The sequence below is a fragment of the Aulonocara stuartgranti genome (assembly GCF_965226115.1).
Source record: "Aulonocara stuartgranti genome assembly, chromosome: 6".
Classification (NCBI taxonomy): domain Eukaryota; kingdom Metazoa; phylum Chordata; class Actinopteri; order Cichliformes; family Cichlidae; genus Aulonocara; species Aulonocara stuartgranti.
Window position 1 is genome coordinate 9,347,484 of NC_138944.1, and position 16,990 is coordinate 9,364,473.

The following is a 16,990-nucleotide window of genomic DNA, read 5'->3' on the forward strand; positions in this document are numbered from 1 at the left end:
TCTCCCTTATTGCCATGAAAATCCCAAAACATAAAAGAAATTAGTCCTAAAAAAGTATTACTGTTCATGGACTATTTACAAGAAAAACGCCACCGTGATGTCACCTGATGGTTTGAAAATTTTGTTTGCCACTGAGCACATACTAGTTTGGGGATGGGCAATTAGTTTTCCAAGGGGGCCACATGGTGCTGTTACCTGTGCAGACAAAGGTTTGATGTGTTTAAATGTGGCAGTTTTACTTACATTTATCCAAAGAAAGGCATGTATATAAGCTGGCCTATTTTTTTTAAACCAAAGACCCGGCAAACTTATATTTGTATTCTTAATATTTTATTTCTAACATATTGTTTTAAACTGATTTTAGACAAAGATTATATTGAAAATGACATCAGCAAAAGCGGCAGAAACCGACTTAGTAGAAATTCTCGGTTTAAAAAAGAGGAAAAGTGAAAGATGAAACTGTAAAACTGGATTTTAATAATGACAGAGGTATAGTTTTTGAGTTAACCACATAAACCTAACGTAAATATATCAAATGCAAAGTTATGTAGGTTCTGGGATATTTCTGGAAAGATTCCTTTACAAGGCTTTGTTCCTTTACTTGTCGCAGTAAGGAATTTCAGAGATTAAAATCTCATATTAGAGGAAATTTTAAGATTAAAAAAATAAAATCATGTGTATTTTCAAGTCTTTGTAGGATTTTAAATGAATCAATTGTATAATTGTTGTTTGCATTATTTATCACTGACCTAGTGGATTATTTAATAGAAAATGGCTCACAGATTATTAATTTTGATGGCATGGCAATAAATATATTTAGTTTAGGGTAATGATATATGTAGACAATAAACTTATTTTTCCAACATCAAAACAGGGGATATAGAAATAGATCACTTGTGTAATCTATTAGGGATAATCACTTAAATTCTGGAGCTTACATTCCATATGTTCTTAAAGTCAAAATTAAAGCATATATTGTCCATGGATAGCAGGGAAGATCGGACCCACTCTGTATCATAGTCATAAAGGGAAACTAAACTCAGTGAACTAGCATACAACTATCTGCTCAGCCAGGATAAAATGGGAAATATTTGTCACCATGGGTCTCGCATGTTAAACAGATATTGGATAATTGTAGCTTATCTTATCTCTGGTTTACACAAAAGTTTAAAAAACATTAACTAGGTGAAACATGTTCTTAAACACTGGATGAAAGATTGGTTCTTGCGAAAGTGGCAAAGTGATCATATGATAATTAAATAAAGTATAAATAAGAGCTATAGCTGGAAAAATCATCTGCTGCAGTAAAACAAATAGTACAAATAGCAGTGGCTGACAAATTACTCGCTAAGGCGAAAGATGAATCACGGGCATGCGATCAGTGCCGCTTATCTGTCGGTTACCAAGCTCCAGATGAATGACCATGCCAAATTTCATTAAAGTTAATAGGAAGACAGAATATTGCTGAAGTAAGCATTTCCCCCTCAAATCAATTCATTAAATTACTGTAAGAACCACACCCTAACAAAAAAGTTAACATTTTGATGGTTTGGTTTTTACATGATAACAAAAATACAAAATATTAGCAACATTGTGCTGCTGCAGAAACTGTATAAACCGTTACTGCATTTTTGTGAGGTGAGAGCCATACATAAGGGGCCAAAAATTTCAATAAATGTTAATAGAGACACCCCCTTCCCCCTCATTGTGTCTGGTCCTCTTCAACCACCTATTGGGCCAATCAGCTCCTTCAACTCATCAGCGGTGATATGTGTCAGCTGGCTGCTGGCTCCACCACCAGGAACTAAACTCCCTAATAGCCTTTAGAGGAACTTAATCAACGCTTAGCTGCCAGGTCAAAGTTCTAAAGCAAATCCAACTGCAATGAGGCATAGTGAACCGCTGCTGCTGGTGTAGTAGTACTTGCTGCCTGCTCTGAAATCCATTTCCCGAGGGAAAGCGGGTGAAATATTTCACATTTTACGCTAGTAAGTAACCAAGTATGTCGACTTGTGTGAGAACTGCGATTATAGGCCAAAAATCCTGGACGTGATGTCACTGAGGAACGAGTGTAAGCAAACAGGGTGGTGTTTTTAAAGCTGTGAGCAAAGATCTCAACATGTAACCTTCTGTGCATGACACGCAAGCAAATAAACGCCTGCATTTTTTTGGACCCGTGTCCATTCTGCAGACATCCTGTGTTGGGCTTATAGAGAGGCCTTCCACCTCTTTACACATACATACCAGCACACTTGTTGTGAGTCCCCACGCAATTCATTCCCTCACACATAGACGCACACAACGGCTACTCATGCTACACAAATACTCACACCTCCTCCTCTCTACACCCACTTGCCCAAAACTCAAAGCCCGTATGGGCACACAAACACACTCACACACACACTTTCCCCACAGTGAGGGGCTGAGGGCACACTGGGGGAAGTCAAGCAGCAACGCAGCCCACTTGCCTGTTGCTAGGAAACGCAGGGTAGCCAGCAGAAGCTGAGGTGATATTTTAACCTTCATTTCATTGTCGGTAGGCTTGAAGGCCGAGAAATCCTGCTTTCTTTCCCGATGTGTGATTTTCTTCTTTGTCTTGTTGTCAGCTGAGGAGGGAAAAATGAAAAGTCAGGTGTAAGAGTCAACCTGCAACAGGTTGGCTGAAACAGGAAAAGATCAGTCCACGACACTCCTCTGACGCTGAGCTAGTCATTTCGGGTCAAAAGGTGACTAAACTTGAGTTACCCTGCACTGATTACTGTTTTGCATAAAAGTAGCAGTGCTGACTTTCTGAGAACTACAGCAGAGCTATAGGAGGGCTACATTGTTACCACATTCCCGGCATTACAGAAGTACTGGCACGTACTCCATGTACACAGATACCATCATTTTTTACAAAGTCGAAGGTAAAATATTAATTATGGCTGTCCATGATTATGAATGTATTTTGACTCCTATAATTATTTGATACCCTGATGAATTTGTAGGCTTGCTCACTTTCAAAGAAATGAACAATCTCTACTTTTTATTGCAGTCTCATTTTAATAGAGAAAAACAGAATATCAACCAAAAATCCAGAACAAAGCACATTTCAAAAAAATTATAAATCGATTTAGAAATTGATTTGCATGGCATTGATTAAGTATTTGATCTGTGTGCCATATAGCCACACAGATCATGAGTTGCCATGTGGGCAACTTGTTATGCATATACATCAAACCTGTCCACAGAATCATTTTCCATTCCAACCTCTCCACCAATATGAGCAAAACCAAAGAATTGTCAAAGGACATCGGGGACAAGACCACAGACCTGCACAAAGCTGGAACGGGCTGCAAGACCAGCAAGTAGCTTGGTGAGAAAATGACAACTACTGCTGTAATTATTCAGAAATGGAAGAATGAGAAATGAGAAAGGTGGTGGATCAACCTAAAAGGGCAGTTGGGAAGTCACCAAGGACAGTCACCAAGAACAGCACCTCCCACCCACCCAAATCCTCAAGATGGCACATGTAGACATCTGTCTTTAGTTTTACAGGGAATATCTGAATGATTCGGAGAAGGTTTGGAAGAAATTGGTGTGGTCAAATGAAACAAAGTTCAAGCTCTTTGGTATCAACTCAACCCACCATATTTGGAGGAAGAGTAATGCTGAGAATGAACCAAAGAACACCATCCCCCAAGTCAAGCAAGGACATGGAAAGATTATGCTTTGGAGCTGTTTTTCTAAGGGTACAGGATGACTTGGACTAATTGAGGGGCCAATGGAATGGGCCATGTATCATAAAATATTGGAGGAGAACCACTTTCCCTTAGCCAGAACACTGAGGTCATTGATAGCATGACAACCCACAACATACCACCAGGACAACAAAGGAGTGGTTCAAGAAGCACATTAAAGTCATGGAATGGACTTGCCAGCTTCTAGACCTCAGTCTATAGAAAATCCGTGAAAGGGAGCTGAAGCTTCAAATTGCCAAAGGGCAGCCAATAGGATTTAGAGTTTCTATAAAGCGGTGTGGCCCAAAAATCCTTCATGAGATGTGTGTAAACCTGGTGACTAACTACAAGAAACAGAGTCATAGTTTGCCTGGTAATCTTATTTCACTCCAATAATATTTAAACTGCAATAGAAATTAGACTTTTCATTTCTTTTTAAATTAAATAAACTTACAAATTCAGCAGGAGATCAGATAGATAGATGGTGTTGGGAAGGTTACTTTTAAAATGTATTTTGTAACGTATTCCGTTACATTACACAATGACAGTAACGTATTCTGAATACTTTGGATTACTTAATACAGTGGCTTACAAAAGTATTCAGCCCCCTTGAACTTTTCCACATTTTGTCACATTACAGCCACAAACATGAATCAATTTTAGTGGAATTCCACGTGAAAGACCAACACAAAGTGGTGTACATGTGAGAAGTGGAACGAAAATCATACATGATTCCAAACATTTTTTACAAATAAATAACTGAAAAGTGGGGTGTGTGTAATTATTCAGCCCCCTGAGTCAATACTTTGTAGAACCACCTTTTGCTGCAATTACAGCTGCCAGTCTTTTAGGGTTTGTCTCTACCAGCTTTGCACATCTAGAGACTGAAATCTTTGCCCCTTCTTCTTGCCACAGATTCTCGATTGTATTTAGATCTGGACTTTGACTGGGCCATTCTAACACATGGATATGTTTGTTTTAAGCCATTCCATTGTTGCCCTGGCTTTATGTTTAGGGTCGTTGTCCTGCTGGAAGGTGAACCTCCGCCCCAGTCTCAAGTCTTTTGCAGACTCCAAGAGGTTTTCTTCCGAGATTGCCCTGTATTTGGCTCCATCCATCTTCCCATCAACTCTGACCAGCTTCCCTGTCCCTGCTGAAGAGAAGCACCCCCAGAGCATGATGCTGCCACCACCATATTTGACAGTGGGGATGGTGTGATCAGAGTGATGTGCAGTGTTAGTTTTTGGCCACACATAGCGTTTTGCATTTTGGCCAAAAAGTTCCATTTTGGTCTCATCTGACCAGAGCACCTTCTTCACATGTTTGCTGTGTCCCCCACATGGCTTGTAGCAAACTGCAAACGGGACTTTTTATGGTTTTCTGTTAACAATAGCTTTCTTCTTGCCACTCTTCCATAAAGGCCAACTTTGTGCAGTGCACGACTAATAGTTGTCCTATGGACAGATTCCCCCACCTGAGCTGTAGATCTCTGCAGCTCGTTCAGAGTCACCATGGGCCTCTTGGCTGCATTTCTGATCAGCGCTCTCCTTGTTCGCCATGTGAGTTTAGGTGGACGGCCTTGTCTTGGTAGGTTTACAGTTGTGCCATACTCCTTCCATTTCTGAATGATCACTTGAACAGTGCTCCGTGGGATGTTCAAGGCTTGGGAAATGTTTTTGTAGCCTAAGCCTGCTTTAAATTTCTCAATAACTTTATTCCTGACCTGTCTGCTGTGTTCTTTGGACTTCATGGTGTTGTTGCTCCCAAGATTCTCCTAGACAACCTCTGAGGCCGTCACAGAGCAGCTGTTTTTGTGCTGACGTTAGATTACACACTAGTGATGTGCGATACCACTGATTTTCTTTCCGATCCGATACCAAGTAATATTCAGGGTGGTATCGGCGATACTGATCCGATACCGATACTTTGTACAAAAACTTATTTTATTTATTGTATCTCAAATTATAGCGTCATAATGATTACAGGACATCAGATTATTTGTTCTTATCACTTAATAATGTAGGGTTCTTCATATAGAAATAAAAAAAAATGAAGTTGTGCTATTTGAACACCTTGCCTGCCTGCAGCACTAAAGGACTCTGTGAGAGACGTCTGTCTCGCCCTAGCAGCACCTGACTCTCTCCTCCTCTTCAGTTCACCTCAACATACGCTCGTCATATTCTGTGATATGATTTACTCTGAGGTGTTTGACAAGGTTAGTGATGTTGCCACAACCATACATGCCAGCCCTCCCGATTTTTCCGAGAGAATACCGAATTTCAGTGCCCTCCCGAAAATCTCCCGGAGCCACCATTCTCCCAAATTTCGACCGATTTTCTAGGACAACAAAATTGAAAAATCATATTGCAGAATTCATAGCGGGCCCAGCCAATTCCAGTTTCCAACACTGGCAGCAGCAACTTAGTTTTAATATTACTCTTATTTCTCTTTTTGGGTCGCAAAAAAGCTTTTAACATATTTTCAGGTGAGAATGTAGCTGTGTGAACTTCAAATATCTGAGCCGACTGATCGTCTTCAACCCACCCCCCTCTTTCCCTATTCGGGTTAAACATGATATATAAGTCACTTTGATAACTTAAAAATGTTATTGTTTGGCTTTTTCAGTGTTTCGTTTGTTCGTGAGTAAATCGGTTTGGCTGAGATTAAAGTTATTAGATTTGATTAAATTAAATTTGACTTTATTAATCCTTCGGAAGGGTTCCTCCGTGGTTTTCACACAGCTGAATAAACGTCAAACAGAAAATGGTTAAACATAAGTGTGAGACGGTCGAGAGTTTACGTCAGTTCCCGGTTATATTTTAGATAGCAAGGAGCAGACGGCTGAGTTTCACTCCACCGAGGGAGCTCGTGACGTACTACCCGGCTTTCTTTAGACCGCGAAGGCCGGGTCCTCCTCTGAATTTGGACACTCCCGCTGTTTCCGGGCCGGCCAATAATAACGGTGACATTTAACGTATTTTATCCGATAAATAAACCCTGTAAAATGTATTCCCCCCCCAACAGCCCTTTTGAATGTCTCCCTAGTATGGCCACAACACCTCACTCTTGGAGCACTTTTTTTGCCACATGTATTGCAAACCACGTCTCAGCTGTGTGTGGAGGTAAAATACGTCCGCACATGACTTCAATTACGCTCAGCCATTGTTGCGAGTGCGCACGCCAAGGGGCTGCGAGACATTTATACAGCCGTATTTCGCACATGACTATGAAAGGCGGAAGAGAAAGTAGTTCCTTTGAATGTAGACAATCCGAATGTTATAGTTTCTTTCCACTGTGTTGCTGTTAATGATAAACTACAAATTAACCCTAAATTACTAAAATATCGATATTTTAATGTGAGAATCGATTCTAGAACATAAATGATTGGTATCGGAGGAATCGATATTTCAGGATCGATCCGCACATCACTATTACACACAGGTGCACTTTATTTAGTCATTAGCACTCATCAGGCAATGTCTATGGGCAACTGACTGCACTCAGACCAAAGGGGGCTGAATAATTACGCACACCCCACTTTTCAGTTATTTATTTGTAAAAAATGTTTGGAATCATGTATGATTTTCGTTCCACTTCTCACGTGTACACCACTTTGTGTTGGTCTTTCACGTGGAATTCCAATAACATTGATTCATGTTTGTGGCTGTAATGTGACAAAATGTGGGAAAGTTCAAGGGGGCTGAATACTTTTGCAAGCCACTGTATATTATCATGCTTTTTATAACTACATGAATGTACTATTGCTGTGTGATTTATTACTATTACTGAAGGTTACTCGCCATACCAATACCAACTAGATTTTTAAATCTTAATATAAAATGAGAAACTGTAGGGTGACATTAGGTAAGGCTGCACTTTTTACAGCGATCTCGTATAGAAAACTATTCGCGCGTATATAAAACAGGTTTGCGGCTCCGAGCCGTCGTAAAGAGACTTCTGGCGGGCTCGTAGCCGAAAACTAGCCACCATTAACTTGTCTGGGTCAACTTTGCTAGCGAGACAGAGAGAGGCGTTGAAAGGTTGTTTCGGAGGAAAACAGAACACAGTGTACAGTCGAGTCTTAACAGCTTACTTACAACTGGGCTCGTCAGGCACTCTTTTTGGCTGCAGTGGTTATTATTATATTTACATGCTTCCATCTCCCGATTCTGCTCGGTGTCAACTCGGACTTTCCACTCTCCTTTTTCTCCCTTCCTCGCGCTCACACACACACACACAGGTATGGCAGTCCATTCTCCCTGCAGCACGCACTACACTGCCCATCAGGCTACATTCTGCCTATTGCCTTCATATTAAATCATTTTTGTGAATAATTTAAAAAATATTTCTTCACGTCATTATGCGGCCGCAACTAGGTTTGACATGGGCCACGAGATTGAGATGCAGGCATTAGAGCCCCTAATGCGTGTTTTGTTTGGGTTTCCACCGGCGTGGAATTACCAAAAATAGATGGCATAGCCTAACATGTGAAACAGGAAAAGACCACCGTGTAATCCATTTATTTCAACAAAGTCAATGTATTCTGAATACCACGCTTTTAAACAGTAACTGTAACAGAATACAGCTACTCATATTTTGTATTTTAAATACATAACGCCTGTACATGTATTCCGTTACTCCCCAACACTTTAGATAGATAGATAGATAGATAGATAGATAGATAGATAGATAGATAGATAGATAGATAGATAGATAGATAGATAGAGGTTTGAAGCTACCATTATCTGCATATAATGAGAAAGTTGTCATTTATAGGCATGAACCCATAGAGCATTATCACTGCAGCTCTGCAGAGATGTTTTTAGCACAATATTTTGCATTTCTGGCAGCCAGCTTTACTGCTTTGATTCAGTCCCGCTGCACTCATTAGTGTGAACCAAAAACTGCACAAACTGGCTCTACCCCACAGTACCCACAAGGCACCAAACAGCAGATATACATAGTTAGAAACTTGAACATTTAGCTTGTAAACTGCACATTTTCTCCAGAGTTTGTGGACACCAAGTCAGAGTGACAAAGAGCAATGACAACAGGCAGCTGTTGCATCTTGAAATAGTGCTTTTGATTTGAGATTAAAATGATTGGCTGAAAGATGCAAAAATGCTGTTAAGAGACATGGAGCGTGGTAATTCTCAGGGATTTTATCATCCGTTTTGTTTTTCATGAACTTATTGTATCTGTTGTTATGTTGAGTTTAAAGAGGGGAACCTACTGTATAGGTCAGTCTCGTCGAGGATCTCTGACTTGATGATTTCTTCAATAACGTCCTCCAGGGTGACAATACCCAGAACTTCGTAGAAAGGGTCTCCCTCACCTTCATTGTTCACCCTCTGAACTATGGCCAGGTGGGATTTTCCTAGCAAATCATACACACACATACACAGGTCATAAAGTTGGAGTCATATGTTATAGACGGTTAAACGTGGTTCACACAGTGAGCTTGGTTATAAAAGAGAAGAAACAGGCGGGAGTAAACATGTCTAATGTACCAATCTGAGGTGTATCATGGATAAATGTTTTATATAGTCTAAGTTTTTCTGTATAGCAAAGAGGAATTATAAGTTAGGTAGCAGGGTAGCAGGGATTATGGGGATTCAAAATCACACAAAGAGCAGGTGATGCAAAGTGATTTGAAGGCATGACTGTTGTACCCAGGGATACAGTGCTTGCTAATGTGAGGGTTAAACTGTTATCAGTGCCAGGAAAAAGTAATTCAGACCAAGACAGACAATCAAACAATCCTAAATTTCATCGTATGAACCCCTTTTGCCCTCCTTCCTTCCACATCTGTGTTCCCAGGACCCTCCTGTGTGCTGTAACATCTGAAAAAAAAGAAACAAACTGCCGTGTATGCAGAGACGACTGTCAGGCAAAACACTAAACAAATTCTTTGACTTTTCTCAGCTTGTGATCATTTAAAAGGAATTTTCCAGAGGCCTAGGCTAATATTAGCCCCTGCAAAATGAAGTTTCCATTCCGCCCTGGCGATATTCTCACCAAGCAAAGGAACAGACCGGGCGAACCTCCGCTGTGTGATCAGATTGTCTCGGAATGGGCCGTTTGCATGCAGATACACCTGGGTATAAAAACATGGAGGACGTCAGAGTGCTTCTGCGTACGTGTGCATGCACGTGTGTCAGGAGCGTCTGTGTGCACAAAGGAGTATGTTTATTTTACAGGTACATCACAGGGTCTGGTCTCAGTTGCTGTTTCAGCTCATTTTTACTGCTTCGATGCAGGCAAGCACAGACTGAAAAGATGTCTGAGCTAAAGACCAACAGAGTTATACTGCACAGCATCTCACTGCTTCCTCGCAACACTATGACAGCACAACAATGTTCAGTAGCTAGAACCTGAAAGTGAGAATGTTGTGAGTGCTAGATGGAGAATTGATGCTTTCAAGAAAGATACTCAGGTTACACCTAACATGCTGGCAGCGTAAGATCCCTTAAGAGAGGTATTAATAATGTAAGGACATAAATCCACTAACACAAAGAGCCTGAAAGTAGAAGGCCTTAGAAAATCTTAGCACCCAAGTGTCAAAAAACATACAAATGATATCTTCAGCATAGTGCTTTTTTTACTGAGACAAACACAAATGGCACCTCATGGGTTAAAGCAATCATACCTCTGTAGTCCTTGAGCATGCACTTACTCTAAACTGCCCAGGGAGGGAAAGAGAAATGGAGTGGCTAGCACAGCACAGCACTGCAGAGTGAAATTGATCAATGCTCGCTTTTTTCTCGCTAATGACATCCACTTCACTCATGTTAATGAACACAAGTTATGAAGTTTAGGTTTGTACTGTAATAAAACATGTTCTGTCTTTACACCATAGAGTTTAAAATGAAATTAACTAACCATTGTCAGTAAAAAAAACAGTTTGCTTCTGCATTTAAAACTGAAAATTAAAAACATTGTTTTTACATATCTGAAAAGTCAAAAAGATTTCTGTTTTTCCAAGAGAAGAAACATCCAGCTTGTTATCAGAGCAAAGTTTGAAACCACCTTCTGCTTATAGGTTTTACATTTGCAATTACCCATGCCATTACTGCATATGGCATGGGTAACTGCAAATAGACCATTCATGTTTATAAAACAAATACTGGATTTGGAGAAAGAAATGCTGCTATTCAGGCTTTTCCGACTTGCTTCGGGGGAAAAGTTTTCTTACTTATGCATTTTTTTTAACTCGCATGTATTTCAGCTGCACGAGTAACGTAGTAACTGGGTGAATACTGTGAAATGTTATTTATTAACCTTAATCATTATCATTACTTATGTTGTATGGGGATGCAGATTGCGATTTAATATACTGTTTATGTTACCTTGTTAACCTTTTATCGTGTTTATGGGAAGAACTGGCTTAACCTGAGGATGAACATGACATGCACAGGACATGCTCTAACATTTGTCAAAGTGAGTAGGAGAACTTTTTATGTCAAAATATTTCCTAAATTGCAAAATAAAATTATGTTCATCCACACATACATAACCAAAGAGGGGCAAATTACAAATTACTACTACCAGACCTCATAAAGAGTCACATCGTCGACTCTTTCTACAGAGGTTACCTTAACATCTTTGCACATCTGTAATTTCAGCCATTGGTATCCCAAAAGCACCAAAGGACTTGATGACTCTGTTGTAAGGGTTTCAGCAGAGGCAGTAAGCGTCATTACTTAAAAACGACATAAGGATGAAACTCAGTGGGAAGCCGAGATGACAGCGAGAAGCATGTTTATGCAAAGTTTCTAGTCTGTCCCATGGACTGATATATAAGGAGACTCAACATTTTGTTCTATATAACAGAGGGCACAGACTGGCGACCTGTCCAGGATGTACCCCGCCTCTCGCCCTATGACAGCTGGGATAGGCTCCAGCGCCCCCCATGACCCTGAAAAGGATAAGCGGAAGCGATTGGATGGATGGATAACAGAGGGCATAAGAAAATGATACACCCAATAATTTTCTCTTGTTACTATACTGGATGTTTTATGTGTCATTAGGCCAATTATAAATAAAGGATATGCATTGACAGAATATGTTGCAGCTCTAAAACCATGGGTCCACTTTATTTCACCTTTTTCTGAATATCTTCAGCTCATGAAACGGCTGTTATGAGTTTCCATCACTAGTGGATGATCTTCCAGTACTTGATGGATTGGTTTAAAAGTTCAGTTTGAATTTATGATCACTTTGATGATCTACTGACTTTCCCCCCCATAGTCTGAGTAAATTTTCAACAACTACCAGAGAGTTTGCCATGGATAAGTGACAAGAGTGCCTATCAAAATCTGTGACCGATTAGCCTCAGCATTACTCTTTGCTTGTGATAAATGTGCTGGTGGCACATAGAAAAAATGACAACCGTGGTATTAGTTATAACTACATGACTTAGCATCATCATTGATGTTAACGTTTAGCTTGTGTAGCTGGTCTAAAGTTCCTGACAGAGCTACACTTTTTTATTTAAATATTCTTGGCCGAGCACAATTAGGAAATACGGAATGAATGAATGCTCTTCTAAACTCTGGAAAACTTTTTTTTCTTTTTTTAAACAAACTGTATTTAAGAGCTGAGTCAATTAGACACTGGAAAATTTCCATGGGATTTGAGGGTGGGTGCGTGACCTCAGTATGGCCCTGTGGAGCAGACCTTTTGATGTACATCCTTCTCTTTATGCTGCTTGTGTATTAAACAACAGCTAAACTGTCTACTCAAGAGGATTAAGCACTTCCTGGTAGTGCACCTCTACTGCTTTGTTGTTAAGGAAAACAAAATAATCCGCTGTGTACTTTTTACTTCACTTCACCCAATTACAAATATAAACTGAAACTGTAATTTACAGGGCTACTGACATTTCTCAGAAATGTTCAAACATAGCACTGAATAACTGTAATAATTGTGTTGTAGTTCTCAACAGGCTTCCTTAATAGATGAAACTGAAAGTGAATTGACCCTTGACCCTGCTGTTTGCAGTGTGCCTGTGCGCTGGACTACCCAGCATGCATTCAGCCTCATCCCAGCTAGATAGCCCCAGATGTCAGGCAGCAGTGGTGGGTTATAGGACCCTAGACGACTGGCCTTAACAAGGACACGCTCTCCCTGAGGCCCGCTGCCAAGTTCCAGGCTCCAGAAGGTCCAGAGTGTTAGCTTCTACTCTCTACCTCTACTCCCTCTTTTTTAAAAAAAAACACAAATACACTGCTTCTACGGCAGCGAAGCAGCTATAAATAAACAGGCTGTCATTGTCTCATAATATATTTATGGAACACAGAAGCTGCATTTTTTTCCTCTTGTTTGTGTGTTATTTTGTCTTTGTGGGAAACTGGAAAGTATGCACTCATCTGTGGGACAGTGAGACAAAATAACTGGGATGGCACTACTGTGCAAACACATATGTGTGTGTGTGTATTTGTGTGTGTACTGAGAGAAGCAGAAAGTGACTCTAGTTAGTTAAAGGTAGGGTATATGGTTCCTTTCATGGTAACACTGCAACTTTTTATTCACATGTAAACAGAATTTATAACCTTCAACTGATTATAACCTGTCATAAAAAAGTTGTAGTGCTTGTATTTGTCAACTAACCAAACTGATTTTTGAACAAGAGTATTTTGTGCATTAGGTTTTTTAATCTAAGTATTCTAAGTGATATCAGACCAAAGCTTCAGCCAGAACAATGTGATGTGATGTAATTAAAGACGGAAAAAATGGAGGCACTAAAGGGAAAGTCATTGGGTCCCCAAAGTCAGTCAACCAGTCACCAAAATGCCAGTCACCATAATAAAAGAACCTTTGAAAAATCTAAATTGGGGTTGCAATAATTCAGGAAGTAATATTCTTAATGGGCCCATTTTCATATGTAGTTTGTCAAAGATCCAAATTAAAAGCGCTCCAACTCTTGATAACTGTACCAAGCCAAACCAATAAACCATCCATCTATCCATCCATACCCCAAAGCCAAGCCTGAGAACCTCCATTTAGGCCTTCAGAGACTAAGCCATGTGCTCTTTTCCACCATTCCCATCTTATTTATGGAATGTAGCTTTGTCATATTTTTCCATAGCGCAATATGCCCCTATAAATAGGCACGTAAGGCTCAGAGACTTGGGGTGGGAGTATGAGGGGTCAGTATCTGTTGTGGACACTCATCACTGCCCCCCTCCCTGTCTCGCTCTCCCCCTGTTTTTCCAAATATTTGAGCCCTGACAAATATAGTGCAACGTTAGGGTGATGGGAACTCGTTGGATGGTCTTTCTTCTAAATCTACCTCCTGTGAAAAAAAGGAGCAGAGTTTCAGGCTATTCTCACCCATTTTTCCATTGACATGGATAAAAACTTTACCCTGGTAACATGTCAGCTATTTACAGCTTCTTTATTTACACAAACATTCAGACTGAATACACACTGAATAAAATAGTGTCACCTTGTGGCCTGTATTATCTGGAGACAGAAATGGAATTTATAGATAAAACAGATACATGAAATGCCTGCTGAGGCATTTATAAGATTAATATAAATAAGGAAACAAATGCTCCTTAATTGGTTACTTAAAGGGGCAGAGCAGCTGCTGCTCTAGGCTCCGTCAACTTCACTTTAATAAATCACACAAGGGGCATTTGCACCTTTATTGATCCTGAACAAACTTTATAATGTGCATGCAGTTTGCTGAAGGGTATTTACAAAAATGATACAGAGATTAGGTCAACCAAGAGTGCTTAATTCATTTCGACTGTTCCTTTAATTAACTAAATATCTTTGAGTAGATGGTATCAACTGACATAACAATATCATGATCTGGCTGTGTCTCAGGCTACGTTCATTAGACAGGGTAGTAATGCTGTTACGTGTTATGTGCTTGCACTAAATGTAGTTACGTAGTGCTCTGATAAATGCTATATGATAGAAACATATAGATAATATGTTTTTGTTTACAAGTTGAACAGCCACAAGGTGTAATACCCTCCATGGAGAAGGAGACTAGAGGCCAAGCTCAAGGTAGCACAGAGGGAGGTTAGCCAACTATCGGAGCTGCAGAAAGGCGCGATGAAGAAGGTGCCTAAGAAGTATAGCAAGCTGTACTGTTCCCACTGCTCTTCTGCATAGTCCTGAACCCCCTCAGTGAGATCACTAACAAGACTGGCTACTGATACCGACTACGGAATGGAGCAATCATCAGCCACCTCGTCTACATGGATGACATCAAGCTGTATGCCAAGAGTGAACGAGACATCGATTCACTGATCCACACCACCACGATATCCAGCAATGACATGGGAACATCATTCGGACTGGAGAAGTGTAGTCAGATGATAATGAAAAGAGGGTAGTCAGAATTGAGGGGATTGAAAATCTAAATGGGAGACACCCCCCAGGGTGGTGGAGATTGCAGAGCTAAGATCCTGTGGGACTTCCAGATACAGATGGACAAAATGGTGGTGGCTAACCAACTGGACATAGTGTTGGCTGACAAACAGAAGAAGACAGCTGTAGTGATTGATGTAGCAGTTCCGAATGACAGCAACATCAGGAGGAAGGAACATGAGAAGCTTGAGAAGTACCAAGGGCTCAGAGAAAAGCTGGAGAGGATGTGGAGGGTGAAGGTGACGGTGGGTCCAGTGGTAATCGGAGCACTAAGTGCAGTGACTCCCAAGCTAGGTGATCCCAGGAGCAACATCATATGTATCGAACAATACAAAAATTTTAATTTATTTTATCAACTTTCCTTCTGACGATGCTGTCTGTGTTGAGCGCTCAGTGGATCTGCGCTCGACAGTGCAGCCTAGGCGGAGTAGTCGAACGCAGATTCACTGAGCGCAGGACAAGCTAGCGAGACAGAAGTTAAGCTCTCCTTGCAACATGGCAAATTGAACCTCCCCCATAGGGTTGCCAACTCCCTGAAAAATAAATAAGGGACACCTCGTGGCCAGGGCCGGGCAACCCAGTTGTCTTCACCCTTCCCAGTGTGGTAGCTCTTTTTTTTGTGTGTGAAATTATTTTTTAACCATTTGACTTGAATTTGATTTAAGCAGATGCATATTCTTTGTGATATGACCATATGGGAAACAAATGATCATTTAGCCGTTTATTTTTAGCTCAAAATGACAACATTAACACAGTAAAACAGGTCTCTTTCTTAAACAGAAGCCTGTCATGCTTAGCTTTTGAGGATATAAGTAAATCTTTCTTTAAAAGAACTCTGTCCTGCTTAACTTAAAATTATATAAATTAATAGAAAACAATAGAACAAAATCATTCTTGTAACTGTGCACATTTAGTGCATTTAGTACAACTGGCTTCAGTTGAGGTATTATTTCAGCTTTTCTAAAGCTAATCAGGTTTGTAAACCCACTTGTTCCCATGATTACGCATCATAACTCATCATCATTATTCATCTATGTATTACTTTTATGTATTAGTCATCTATTTGTTGTAATCATCTATCCTTGCAGTTGTTTATTACACAAAATAAGTTATATTATCACACTTCTGGCCACATAGCGCTGATATTCACTGCACATGCCCATATTAACCTTAACCAGAGGGTTTAAACAACAAACCAGTGTTTGCATACCATATCTGCTTCTGCCGTGGCCTGGTGGACAAGAAATTGGTTAAGGGTTCCCCGAGCTTTCACGCCCCTCATGTTCTTCATGTGCCCACCACTAGAAGCATGCCTATGGAAAAAGTGCGCCGGCACACAGTGCAGTGCGCTTTAAAGGTGTTATGGTGTATTTTCCCAGCCAGGTGTTTCCCTTTTCCCATTCCTCCCAGTACTTTTGCAGCCTATTTTTCTTTCTCTGAGCGAACAAACATTGCTGCTCTAATGCTGGGCTTACACTGTGCGATTTTTGGCCCATTTTGAGCCGATTTTTGAGTCGTGCGACCGATTTGGTGATCGGCCCGATTTTGGCCTTCATCGTGCATCGTGTAGTATACGTGGGGTAACGAGAAGCGATTAACACCTCGAGCAGCTCCCGATCATCAATCGCTCGTGAGCCGCTCACACTGCTCACGCGCAAACACGTAAACGTCGGTGAAAAAGACGGCGCAGCACGGCAGTGCCGCGTGTGATCTGGACACAAGTGATGGAGGCACAACTTGTAGAACTTTGGAAAGCTCATCCGAGCCTTTTCGATGTGGCATCACAAAATTATCACGACCACAACAACCGTGAAAATAGTTGGATCTACACTGCTGCTCATTCACAGCTGCCTGATCATGTTTTTTATTAGCAATTTAGCAAA

General features: G+C 40.6%; 1 protein-coding gene across 5 annotated transcripts in view; it reads right to left on the reverse strand.

The window, feature by feature from the left end:
• Window positions 1–16,990, reverse strand: part of cnnm2b (cyclin and CBS domain divalent metal cation transport mediator 2b) — a 52,450-nt gene that overhangs the window by 11,455 nt on the left and 24,005 nt on the right. For 4 of the 5 annotated variants that reach the window (XR_014277460.1, XR_014277461.1, XM_082537828.1 and 1 more), the window contains exons 2-3: window positions 8,953–9,096; window positions 2,469–2,606 (exon numbers count right to left, since the gene is read on the reverse strand). Coding sequence is in view for 3 of the 5 variants with exons in the window: in XM_082537828.1 (XP_082393954.1) it covers window positions 2,469–2,606; window positions 8,953–9,096 (282 nt within the window). In the remaining 2 variants the exon portion in view is untranslated. The remainder of the gene's footprint in view (window positions 1–2,468; window positions 2,607–8,952; window positions 9,097–16,990) is intronic. The other variant, XM_082537829.1, reaches the window with a different exon arrangement.